This window comes from Myotis brandtii, unplaced genomic scaffold (genome assembly GCF_000412655.1).
Source record: "Myotis brandtii unplaced genomic scaffold, ASM41265v1 scaffold84, whole genome shotgun sequence".
In the NCBI taxonomy this organism is placed as follows: Eukaryota; Metazoa; Chordata; class Mammalia; order Chiroptera; family Vespertilionidae; genus Myotis; species Myotis brandtii.
Genome location: NW_005371410.1, coordinates 10902033 through 10915353, shown reverse-complemented (window position 1 = coordinate 10915353; position 13321 = coordinate 10902033). Strand labels below are relative to the sequence as shown.

The following is a 13321-nucleotide window of genomic DNA, read 5'->3' as shown; positions in this document are numbered from 1 at the left end:
ATCAGGCAGCTGGTTCCACAACCATCAAATCTCACAGAACTGGACAGTGCTATTCATCAGGCACGGTGTCAGATTCCTCACATCATCTTTCAACATCTCGTGGAGTTGATGCCAAGAAGAATCGCCACAGTATTGAAGGCAAAAGGTGGCCCAATGAAGTACTGATGGGGTGGTCATAATAATCTGGCCACTCAGTGTGTGTATGTGTGTGTATATATATGTGTATACACACATATATATATATACACATACATATACACACACATATATATATCCCACATTCAAAGGCTGTTAAATCGCGTTGTTTACCCATATCTTCAGAAAAAAATCACTTCTGTTGTGGTAAACAACCTGCTTCCCTATTTATAATGGTTTGGCCCTCTAGCAACTTCAGCACAAAATTATAGCTAATTTGCCTGCAAACGTCAGGGGGTCATAATAATCTGGCCACTCGGTGTATATTGGATTTAAGGATTAAATGCAGAGTTGGTTAGGAAAAGAAGGGAGGAGAAAGTATCTTTCACCTGAGGGGACATCTCTGTGGCCTCAAGTATGCATTCGCTCTAGGAATTGAAAGAAGTCCAGAGTGGCTGAAGATTGACTGCAAGAATTGAGACCACAGAGGAAATGTTAGGGATTTTTTTAGAGTGTTATCCTACAGGCGACAGGAAAGTCTGCAAGATTTTAGTATAGGGGTGGTATGATGTCATTTACATTTTTTGAGCAATCACTCTGCTTTGAATGAGAATGATTTAGAACAGACGAGGTTGGGTACCAGAGGATCCCTTAAGATGTGACACAATGGCCTGGATGTCAGTTGAAATGATTTGAGAGCCATTTCAGCAAGTAGAAAGGCCTGGGCTTGATAGCTGTTTGTAAGAGTGAGGTAGAGGGAAGAGACAGGATGATGTCCGAGTTCTTTCCCTGAGATAGAGGACACCGCAGAAACAGCTTTGGAGGCAGAATGCCTACGGGATGGCTAAGTATTTTGACATAATGGATGAGGAAGGTGATCTAAACTGGGATATAGATTAGCATATACATGGGTTAGAAGGAATGAGATATAGAGTATTGTTAAAGGATAAACTGAGCCAATTAAAATTTTGAAGAGTTTATTTTAAGCAACAATTTTTAAACATTTTTATTAATTGATTTGAGAGAGAGAGAGGAAGGGGCGAGAGATAGAAAAACATGGATTTGTTGTGTTGCTCCATTTATGTATGCATTCATACGTTGATTCTTATATGTGCTCTCGCCAGGGATTGAACCCACAACCTTAGTGTTTGGGACAATGCTTTAACCAACTGAGCTACCCCACCGGGGTCTATCTGAGCAACCATTGATTCCAGCTGGGCAGTGCCAAACCTGGAGTGATTAAGGGTGCTCCACTGACATGAGCCAGGGGAAAGACTTATACAGTAGAGAAGGTGTTGAAGCCAATAAAGGAAACTATTTGATTGGCTATGGCTTCAAGCCTAGTGGGCTGTTTGTGATTGTCCTTGGCATTTAGATTTCATAACCTTGAGGCACACCTAGATTTTGGTTTGCTTAAGTAGGCTGCCAAAGCATTAGTGCCACCTCAGTCTAATGATCTCCTTGTTTAATTAATTTAACAGCATGAAAAGAATAGGGTCCTGGACCAAACTCTGAGGAACTCAGGGTTTGAGAGAGAGAAAGGAGAGAGACCATAAAGAATGCTCAAGAAGCAGTGGGAGAGGGAGGAGGAGGTCTAGGAAAGTGGCATTCCTGTAAACAGTGTTTCAGACAGAAGAAGTGATTAACCCCACAAAAGGTCCTGATGGGTCAAATGGAATGAGAACTGAGAGGGTTCCTTGGAATTACTGATAAAGCAGCTAAGAAGAGTTTCAGTGGCCCAGCCAGTATAGCTCAGAGATTGAGCATTGATCTATGAACGAAGAAGTCACGGTTCAATTCCTGGTCAGGGCACATGCCTGGGTTGTGGGCTCATTGTCCAGGTTGTGGGCTCAATCCCAGTTGAGTGCAGGAGACAGCTGATCAATGATTCTCTCTCATCATTGATGTTTCTATCTCTCCCTCTCCCTCTCTGAAATCAATAAAAATATATTTATTTTTTTAAAAGAATAGTTTCAGCGAAGTGTAGGAATGGAAACCAGATTACAATAATGATGGAAAAATGGAAGTAAACAAATAGAGACAGCAAATGTGGACTGTGTTTTTAAAAAACTTTGAGTGAGCCTGGCTGGTGTTTCTCAGTGGTGAGTGTTGACCCAGGAACCAAGAGGTCACTGGTTTGATTCTGGATTTTAGGCTGGATCCTCAGTAGGGACGTGCAGGAGGCAGTGGATTGATGATGTTTCTCTCTCATTGATGTTTCTATCTCTCAATCCCTCTCCCTTCCTCTCTCTAAAAATCAATAAAATATTTTTTAAAAAACTTTGAGAAGAACAAGAGAGAGATTAGGAGTTAGCTGAAATAAAAGGAGGAAATTTTGAAGGTGGGATATATTTAAATGTTTAAATATTGACTAGAAGTAGCTTGAGAGAGAGGCTGAAGATAGGTGAGTGAAGATGACAGAGAATGGAAGAGAATGTGGAGTCTGGCCCTTAGCAGTTATCCAGATTACTTCCAGAGCCAGAGGAGAAAAGCAAGGAAGGGAGGTGCACATGCAGAAAGGTTTGCAGATTTGGTAACTGGAAGTTGGAGAAGTTCTTTCCAATGGTTCCTGTTTTCGGTGTGTTGTGTTTTGTGTTTTTTTTTTTTTTTTTTTTTTTTTTGAGGGGGTGTGTGTGTTGTTGTTGTTGTTGTTTTGTTGTATTTTGTTTTCTGTGAAGCAAAAGAAGGAGAATGGGTAGGAGGTTTGAGGAGATTGAGGGAGGTTTAGAGTAGTCTCAAAACTCAGAAAACGAATTAGAGAAACAGAATTGCTTGACACTGAAGGTTGGAAGTATAATACGCCATCATCTGTCTGCACAATATAGTGATTTTCTCCAATAATGTTTAGCAGCTCAGGCTGTGTACCTACAGGCTGGTATGATAGAATGACAAAGGAGTAAGGGAATGTTATGTCTGTTGGTGGTGGTGAAGGTGTGGTGTTAGTTAGCATTGGCTGAGCACTTCTCTCAGCCAGTGCTTTACCTACATGATCTCATTGGATTTTCTTCTCTAAACAGAGATAACTGAGTTGAGAATATTTGAGATTGTGGTTAACATCCTTCTACCCCTTTAAGTTATTCTGGCTGGTCTAATAATCAAGTTGATATGAGAAAGATTAGCAGGAGAAAATGACCACATTTTTATGTATGTACTTATGGGATTCCATAAGAATGTGGGACCCAAAGACAAATTGGGCAGTTGAGGTTTATATGTCATTCTGGAGGCGGGGAGGGGGTTCAGGGGGGGGTTGGGCTTGTGGTTTGAGGCTTCAAAGGAGAAGGCAATTCACATGGAGGTGAAAAAGCAAATGTTTGGTAAACAACTGTTTGTTGGACCATCTTTAACAAGGGGACACCAAGAGGACTTTGATTAAAGACTTGGCTAGGTTCTTTCCTGTCTATCACACTTAATTCAGATTAAACTATAGTTATCTATAATAATATCTCTCTTCCTGGAGCAGGTCCTCTACTAAATTTTTTTACGTAGTTAAGGGGGGAGGTCAAAGATTCTTCTGGAGTCTTTTGGATCTTAAAAAATAATAAGCTTAAAAAATCAATACACCAAAAAAGTGTGTTGTGTGGCAAACTGTTTCTCACAAAGTTAAAGTGAAGAGAGAAAAGGGCAGAATAAGCAGAGAGTGTAGAAGTCAATGGACTCAGATCTTGATGCAGTACAAGGATTAGCCTGAGCATGGGATCTGGAGGAACAGGAATGTTTGGATTTACTATTTCAAAGAAGCAGTTCCAGGTGATGCCAAGTTTCCTGGGATTGGATGTCTGTACTGGCAAAGAATAAAGAATTCTTGGAGCCCAGCTGGTGTGGCTTAATGGTTAAGCATCGACCTATGAACTGGGAGGTCATGGTTCGATTCCAGGTCAGAGCACATGCCCAGGTTGTGGGCTCGATCCCCAGTAGGGGGCATGCAGGAGGAAGCCGATCAATGATTCTCTCTCATTGATGTTTCCATCTCTTCCTCTTCCTTCCTTTCTGAAATCAATAAAAATAGATTTAAAAAAAGAATTATTGGAGCAAAAGAGATGAAGTCTCTTTCTGTTATTCTTGTGAAGTTTAATAGAAAATACTATTGAAACCCCTTGAAGTGAGAAGGTTGGGAGACCTTAAGTTTCTCTGGGTGACGTAGTCTTCTCATCCCTGAAGACAATAATCCAAAATCTGAGGTCAGTTTTCTCCCCAGACCAACTTCCAAGCATTTTGTATCTCGTAGAGCTCAGAATACTCTGCCAACAATAACAGCCCATTACTCCTTCACTCAGACCCTTAGGGAGACATTGGCTTCTTATCAGATCCCTGAAGGAGCTGACTGTAATCACCCTTCTTAGAAGACCCAGAACATACAATATCCCTGCATGGAAAATATTGGTGGAGGAATTGGCAGGGATAGTTATCAATCAAATATTTATCTTTGATGTACTTACTGGCCCACTACTTGATAATTCACTTCTTAACAGTGAACAAAAGAATAGGTTGTTAGTTTCATGCCTTCTCCTGCCTTGCTTTTTTTCTATATGTGATGTATTTAGGCCTGGGGATATATTGGCAAGTGAATGAATCTCTGTTGCCAGAGCATAATCTTTAAAAATGAGTCATTCTAGTATAATCAAATATCCAAACTCTAGCTGTTACAGTTATTAAAAGACACCAGAATATTGGACCTGAGAAATGAGGACTTTTTCTAGTCCCTGTATGATTTTTAAGTTTTGAATATGTCATCCAAAAATCCTTTTTATCCAGTCATACTATCCACTTCACTTCATTTGCACTAAAGTTCAAATATGGAGTTCAGTTTTTAACAAGGAAGATTTCATAGCTAAAGGAATGGATTTTTCTCTTATTATTTTACAGTTTTTCTTTTTGTTAGGCGTTTTGCCATTTCACTACAGTGTAACTTCATGTGGGCTTTTTATTAATCTTGCAAGGGATACGTGTTTCTTAAAAGATTCAAATCCTTTATTAGTCTACAAAATTTTCATCTATTTTCACAACTTTTTTTGTTTTCTCCTTATAGACTTCCTATTGGATATCTGTACCTTTACATTCTGATCTCCATTATTTCTTACACTTCTCAAATCTTTGTCGCTCTACCTCATTCTCAATAACTTTATCAGACCTGTTTTTGGTTCTGAGAATTTTTTGATCATCTGTATCTGATCTGTTGTTAAATCCCTAATTCTCCACAGTCTGTATATATTAATTTACAGACCCACAAGAAGGGTCTGTGAAATATTAAATCCCTAGTTCTCCACCGTGAAATATATATCCATTAATTCTGTAAACATGTATTGACTGCCTTCTGAGTGCCAAGTGTGAGATCATAAAATGAATGACACAGTACTTGTCCATAAGGAGTTCACTGTCTAGTGGATTGACAAACAAGTAAACAGATAAAATTGTAACAAATGTCAGTTGGAATCTTCTTAAGATCTCTAGATGAAACCACTGCAGGTCCTCAATGTCCTTTAGTTATAATGTTGATAAGATAACATAGGAACTTAACTCTTGTTTATATCAGTTAGCCTATGGTGAAATTGTGTGTTTTTTTGTATTGGTTCGCTTAAAGGCACAACCTTTTGATGACATTAACTGAGGACTGACTATAATTCAAACTCCCTTACACAGATGGACATACTTAACGCCTCATCCAATAATTCTGTTAATTTTGGAGGATGGGGGCTTATGTTTCGATAGTCACTCTCAGCTCTAAACTTCAGCTTCTGCTAAACTAGTTCTGTTGAGTCATCATCTTACCATGAGGCTTCTGTTGTCCCTGTTTTAGTAATGCTTGCATCTAAACATGGAGCTGGCATTTCCCCCCTTAATTTAATAATTTTCATACCACAAACCATTCACACAAAGCTTTCTATGTGTGTGTAAATAAAATATAGACAGGTTCAGGTGAGAAGAGATTTGTATGCTAAAAATACGCACAATTTAAAATTTAACATAAAATATTTCTTTTCCTAAAAGATCCATTTTGGTCTAATTCCTGGTATCCTGGAGCTCTCTGTCTAGTGGAGCAGGCAGACATCAAACAACTCATCCTACAGGTATTTAATTATAATTTCATTAAATTCTTTAATAGGAAGAAGAGGGCTCTGATTGTGTAGAACAGGGGGGCCTAGAAAGACTCTTTTGAGGAAGTAGAATTTGGTGAATGATGGGTTCAGAAGGAGAATTAGAAACGATCCTGCTAGGAAAACAGTACGAGGGGGAGTTTGACGTGGCGGAAGAAGTTGGCTCATTTGAGAAGCCCTGAAAAGACCTGTGTGCTCAGGGAGGGAAGGGAAAAGGGGAGATAAGGCTGAGAAGGTAAACAGAGTTAAATCATACAGTGCCTTGTAAATTGGGTTAAGAATTTTAGATTTTTATTCCCAGAGCTATTTCAGTTATATGAATACAGTGCTATGGGCAGTCACCAGACATTTGGGGGAAGCTGAGCAGTGTCATTAGGGTCCTGAAGTCAGGTGGATACATATTCCCCAGGCAGAGGTATCAGTATGTAGAAAGCCCTGGCGTTTTCAGCAGGCCTGGGTAGGCTAGGTAGCCATGACTACTGTGTGGTGGGAGCACAGAAAGTGTGGATAATGGCAAGAGAAGAGACAAGGAAAGCTGAGACCAGATTCCAACTAATCGTGCATGCCTTCCCCAGGTGTTTGTGGTTTATCCCGTAAGCACTGAGCAGGGGCATCACAGGAGGAGCCTTGTCATTTACAAAGATAACTCTGGACGTCATTGTCATTGTCATAACAAAAATAGCCAGTACATTGAAGAGAGAGCCAGTGGTGAACAGTGAGGTGCTTTAGAGATAAGTGACGAAGGTTAAAAATATGCCTTGGCAGTTTGCAGTTAGGAACTAGCACTAATTCAAACTTGACCCCAAAATGGAGTGAGGAAATTTTAGACTAATCCTTTTTGAACATAAACGGAAAAATCTTACCAAACAAAGAAACAAACAAACAACCGCAGTACAAGATCCTAAGTGAAGATTCAAGTACCAGTAGGCATTTGGATTTCAGTTTCTAGAGTTAGTGGAAATATAAATTTTGAAGTTGTCAGCATATAGATGATATTATATTTAATGTTAAGGGTCTAAATTAGATCACCTGAAAAAGAGGATAGAGAAGAGAAGACAGTAAAACCTTGAAGCCTCCAAGTGGGACAGAGCAGGACAAACCAACAAAGGAGCAAGAGAAAAGGAAAACCAGGGCAGGTTAGTGCTCTCTGTTCGGATATGGATATTCTCTCCGAGGCTCACTGGAATCAGCATGTAATTGTACTCCCAGCTAAGATTGATCACAGTGATGTAGTAAGCACACAGCTCTGGGCTAGAAGGGGAAAACAGTGCTGGAGTCTGGAGGAATCCCGGGCAGCTTCCTTATGTCCTCTTCCTCCCATGAGGGGCCACGCAGAGCATGCTCTTCCCCCAGAAATGAAAATGCCCAGCGACATGTTTGTGATGTTTCTACTGAGGGCAGCCCATCAGAGACACGGCGCCCAAGATTGTTTACTGGGTCTGATCATGTAGGCACCCTCTGCCTGCAAAAGTCCAGGTTCCCAGAAGGAAAGCAGGTGTTCAGCATAAACCACACTGTTTATATAGTCTAGCTAGGCACAGTGAGCCATCGTTCTATTAGGGAACCATAGGAACACTGTTGAAAATCAAGTTCCCAAATGCTAGCTCAGGGCCAGTGTTGTAAGCTCCTTGGAAGGATAACCATCTCAAGCCTGCTGTCTTCACTATTCTGCGCAGAGTGGCAGCACGGATGCTGAGTGGAGAGCGTGTCCAGGGAGAGAGATGCTGCTGAAGAATCAAGTAAGGTAAGGACCACAGTGGCCAATGGATTGGGACTATACAGGTTGGGGCAAAAGGAGATTTACAGTTGTTCATATGGAAAATAATAAAATAATTAATAAATAATGAAAAGAATAAACTGTGTTTTGCATACTCACAACTGTAAACTTACTTTTGCCTTACCCTGTAGAGATCATTGTTGATCTTGGCAGGCACAATTTCAGATGCATGGCAGGGTAAGGAAACTGGTTGGGGAGGATTCAAGAGTGACTTAGTGCCCTGACTGGTGTAGCTCAGTTGGTTGGAGCAACATCCCATGCACCTAAATGTTGCTGGTTCGATTCCCAGTCAGGGCACATGCCTAGGTTGCAGGTTCCATACCCAGTGGGGACTCATACGGGAGGCAATGGATTGAAGTTTCTATCATACACTTCTCTCTCTCCTTCCCTCCCTCCCTCCTTCCCTCCCCCCCCTCCCCCTTCCCCTCTTTCTAAAATCAGTAAAAACATATCTTCCAGTGAAAAATTTTTTAAAAAATGTGACTTGGTGAGGGAGTATAGAGCATGTATAGAGAGGATATTTCAAGAAGTTTTCTATGAGAGGAAGCAAAAGAAGAGAATGTAGCTTAAAGATATTATAACTCAAGAAAACTTTTTTTTTAATAGGTGAGAGATACTAACTCGTGTTTGTTTGGGATCAAAATAATTTATTAGCCCAGCTGGTGTGGCTCAGTAGTTAAGCATCAACCTATGAAACAGGAAGTCATGGTTTGATTCCCAGTTAGGGCACATGCCCAGGTTGCAGGCTCAATCCCCATTGTGGGGCATGCAGGAAGCAATGGATCAATGATTCTCTCCCATCATTGATGTTTCTATCTCTCCCTCTCCTTTCCTCTCTGAAATTAATAAAAATATATTAAAAATAAAAAAGAATGATTTATTAGGAAGGGAGAGATAATGACATGGAGAAAGAGGAATTGGATTCAGAGCAGGAACAAAATAATGGGAGAAGAGATGCTCCCTTCATTGAAAGGGAGGGAAGAAGGAAAAAAATGTACAGATGCAGATAGAATTATAGATTTGGGAATGGGATGATGAGCAACTTGTGATGGCTTCTGTTTCATCAGGGAAGTATGAGGCAGTGTCCTCAGTTGAGAGTAGAGGGTTGTGAAAAAGATATGAAAGGTGTGAGGAAAAAGTAGAAAATTGGGAATTTGTAGAATAAGGAGGAAAATAATTTGTGATAGCAAATGTGTAAAATAGAAAACTGGCAGGGGAGAGGTCATGCTAGGCAGGGGTTAAGGACTGAGAGCAACAATTTGAATTTATATTATTGAAATGTTTCAAGGAAACTGTTGTATCGGGTAGCAGTTAAAAATAGGAATGAGCCGAAACCGGTTTGGCTCAGTGGATAGAGCATCGGCCTGCGGACTGAAGGGTCCCGGGTTCGATTCCGGTCAGGGGCATGTGCCTTGGTTGCGGGCATATCCCCAGTGGGAGATGTGCAGGAGGCAGCTGATCGATGTTTCTCTCTCATCGATGTTTCTAACTCTCTATCTCTCTCCCTTCCTCTCTGTAAGAAATCAATAAAATATATTTAAAAAAAAATAGGAATGAAATGATTAGGCATTTAACCAAATAGTTACATATTATTTCAAAGCTACTTCAGTGTAACAATTTCATTCCCACGTTACTCTTACCTCTGAGCAACTGAAACTCGGTGGCCAATTACTCTCCCCCAGCCTAACGCACACACAAAACATACTCTAACATTGCACTCTAACTTCCCCCACCAAACAAAACAGGAAGAGTGGTTATGTTTAGCTGATAGTGTTAGTCTGTCATCTAGCGTTTCCGTTAAATTCTGAATATCGAGTTGGTGTATTTTGAGACAGTTCTTTTTACATTCATATCTATTTTTTCAACCCTGCCATGACAGGAGCATCTTTCCATTTTCGCAGAAGTGCCTCATGAACACAGACATAAAATATATTTCAAAGAAGGTCCAGGGATCTTTGCTATCTGAAGGACGTAGTTCTTGTGTCTACTGCCTCTCGTATTTGCTGAACCCCAGCTGCAGTACTTGTCTCAGAAAACTGCTTGGCTCCTCCCACTTATCCCATTATTACTTTCAGTTGTGAGATGAAAACGTTCTCTTTAAAATAAATTGGTTTCTCTAAATTAAAAAAATGTCAAATAGAACTTTCGTCTTGTACTTAATCTCAAGTTAAATCAGAGAAAAGATTTCAGAATGCAGAAATCTCATTCAAATCTGCAGTGTGACCTTGGTGTTGTTCTCAATCCAAAAATCACTATTATCACATTTCTTAGTTTTCTGGTCCATGAAATAAAATTAGAAATGCCTTTATTAGACACATTTAATTCAGGCTATGAGTTTAATTTTTACTTGAATAATGTGTAACTTTTCATATTTCCAAAGTTCCTCCCCCTCCCCCCGCCCCCCCAGTAGTTGGGGAGTGTGGTAGGACACCTATAAGAGGTAAAGGGGGAGGAAGGAGGATTAATTAGGGAAAGCTCTACAGACCCCGATGCTGACCTGCCACCTGTGGAAGAAAAGGGAGGAAACGGGATTGGACAGGGAGAGCCTCAGACCCTGATGGAGATCTAGGAAAGTCGGAGCCAGTGGGAAGCTCCGGGGCAAAGGCTGCCTGGTAGAGAAGTCCTGCACTGGCCAGAAATGGCTAGACCCTAGTCACATTGCCATGCTCAGTCACAGGCAGGCTTCCCGGGTAGATGGTGACCGCAGCTTGAATGCTGCTGTGGTAGGACCCAAAGGTGCTGGGCCGGAGGCTGCTATTAGCTAACCATATTCTTCCAGCTGAAGGGCCATCCAAGCCACGCATCCTCACGCCTGCTACATCAGCTCTGCCACTGTTGCTAATGTCAAGCTCCTCAAGCAGTTCAGTTCTGCAGCTCACACGTTCAGATTATGGATTGTTGGAGACAGTCTCCTAACTCTTCTCCTTCTGGCCTTTATAGGAGATCTTTTAATCTCCTAAATGATCACTTTATCCTGTCAGTCCTTTGCTCAAAAATATTTATTCAGTGTCTCCCTTTTAAAACAATCCACAAAATAATGCCCAGACACTCTAACCTGGTACTCAAGGCTAACATAAGACTGGCCCCACCTTACTGTTCTGTTTTTATCTAACTTTGTGTTCTCTCTGGTCAATCCATGTGGAACCTACTTCAACATTTCATTTATATTTACATATTTTTTGTTGCTCACACAATGCTTCCTATTGTACTTGTCACATCATTTTCCCTATCTACCTATCAAAAACCCAGCCCAGCCTATCCCCTTTTGTATCCAGGGAAGCAGTCCTGAATCATGACTCAGCAACCACTTCGAAGGGTGACCAGCCTGCGTTTCAACCAAGACCAAAGCTGCTTTTGCTGTGCCATGGAGACAGGTGTACACATCTACAACGTGGAACCATTGATGGAGAAGGGGCACCTGGACCATGAGCAGGTGGGCAGCATGGGCCTGGTGGAAATGCTGTACCGCTCCAACCTGCTGGCCCTGGTGGGTGGTGGTAGCAGTCCCAAGTTCTCAGAGATCTCAGTGCTGATCTGGGATGATGCCCGGGAGGGCAAGGCCTCCAAGGACAAGCTGGTGCTGGAGTTCACCTTCACCAAGGCAGTGCTGGCTGTGCGCGTGCGCCATGACAAAATTGTGATTGTGCTGAGGAACCGCATCTATGTGTACTCCTTCCCTGACAATCCCCGGAAGCTGTTTGAGTTCGACACCTGGGACAACCCAAAGGGGCTCTGTGACCTCTGCCCCAGCCTGGAGAAACAGCTGCTAGTGTTCCCAGGACACAAGTGCGGGAGTCTGCAACTTGTGGACCTGGCAAGCACAAAGCCAGGCACTTCATCTGCGCCATTTACCATCAACGCACATCAGAGCGACGTGGCCTGTGTGTCCCTGAACCAGCCAGGCACCGTAGTGGCCTCGGCCTCCCAGAAGGGCACCCTTATTCGCCTTTTTGACACACAGTCCAAGGAAAAACTGGTGGAACTACGCCGAGGCACTGATCCTGCCACCCTCTACTGCATCAACTTCAGCCATGACTCTTCCTTCCTGTGCGCTTCCAGTGATAAGGGCACGGTCCACATCTTTGCCCTCAAGGATACCCGCCTCAACCGCCGCTCTGCGCTAGCTCGAGTGGGCAAAGTCGGGGCTATGATTGGACAATACGTGGACTCTCAGTGGAGCCTGGCGAGTTTCACAGTGCCTGCTGAGTCCGCCTGCATCTGCGCCTTTGGTCGCAACACTTCCAAGAACGTCAACTCTGTCATTGCCATCTGTGTAGATGGGACCTTCCACAAATATGTCTTCACTCCTGATGGAAACTGCAACAGAGAGGCTTTCGATGTGTACCTTGACATCTGTGATGATGATGACTTTTAAGGACCCCGTGGGTTGTGCTAGGGACCTGCAGTGGCAAAGTGCAAAGCATTTATGGGAGTGGGAGTGCTGAAAGCCACCAGCCAGCAAGCACTAATGGGGCAGGTGCACACTTCCCACTCCTTAGAGCAATGCCTAAACAGCTCGTTTCTCCCTAGTACTTCTTGTGTCCTTAAGGACTGTGTGCCCACAGGGCCAGGCCAGGGACCCAAAGGGGCAGCAGATGCCCTGGGGCTCCCAACCTGGAGAAAAGTACTAGGGCCCCAGAGGAAGTGCCCTAATCCAACCTGTGGGGATAAAAAAATTTTCCCAGAAAGAGCCAATCTTTGATATGATGAATTTGAATAAAAATTAATAGTGAAAAAAAACCCCAAAAACAAACAAACAAAAAAAACCACCCCATCCCAGCTCGGCCAGTGTGGCTTAGTTGGTTGAGCGAAGACCTATGAACTAGGTCATGGTTCGATTCCAGGTCAGGGCATATGCCCAGGTTGCGGGCTCGACCCCCAGTGTGGAGCATGCAGGAGGCAGCCAATCAATGATTCTCTCATCATTGGTGTTTCTATCTCTCGCTCCCTCTCCCTTCCTCTCTGAAATCAATAGAAAACAAAGCAAAACAAAAAAAAACCCAGCCCATCTTTCAAGGTCCAGTTTACATTCCCTATCTTACAGAAAGCAGTGTCTGACCCTTCCTTAGAAATAGTTCAATATGTCTCCCACTTATTCATATTCTTATTTTATTAATCAAGTTTTAATGTAAGTATGCCTTTTTCCCAGATATACTGTCATTTCCTTTGGGATAAGAAACACACTGTTGCCCTGACCGGTTTGGCTCAGTGGATAGAGTGTCGGCCTGCGGACTCAAGGGTCCCAGGTTCGATTCCCGTCAAGGGCATGTACCTTGGTTGCGGGCACATCCCAGTGGGGGGTGTGCAGGAGGCAGCT

General features: G+C 42.5%; 2 protein-coding genes across 2 annotated transcripts in view; both read left to right on the top strand.

The window, feature by feature from the left end:
• The window catches only part of ACYP2 (acylphosphatase 2, muscle type), a 177147-nt gene that overhangs the window by 1235 nt on the left and 162591 nt on the right, over window positions 1–13321 (top strand). Inside the window, exons 2-3 of the mRNA XM_014532069.1 lie at window positions 6121–6200; window positions 7904–7966. Coding sequence (XP_014387555.1) covers window positions 7949–7966 — 18 coding nt within the window. The 5' untranslated portion in view covers window positions 6121–6200; window positions 7904–7948. The remainder of the gene's footprint in view (window positions 1–6120; window positions 6201–7903; window positions 7967–13321) is intronic.
• LOC102244118 (WD repeat domain phosphoinositide-interacting protein 4) lies at window positions 11282–12744 on the top strand. The gene has a single exon (XM_014532068.1). The coding sequence runs from the start codon at window positions 11297–11299 to the stop codon at window positions 12377–12379; it is 1083 nt and encodes a 360-aa protein (XP_014387554.1). The 5' UTR covers window positions 11282–11296; the 3' UTR covers window positions 12380–12744.

Excerpts from the sequence above, each read along its gene's own strand:
- LOC102244118 (XM_014532068.1), top strand. The coding sequence starts at position 11,297 with ATGACTCAGCAACCACTTCGAAGGGTGACCAGCCTGCGTTTCAACCAA.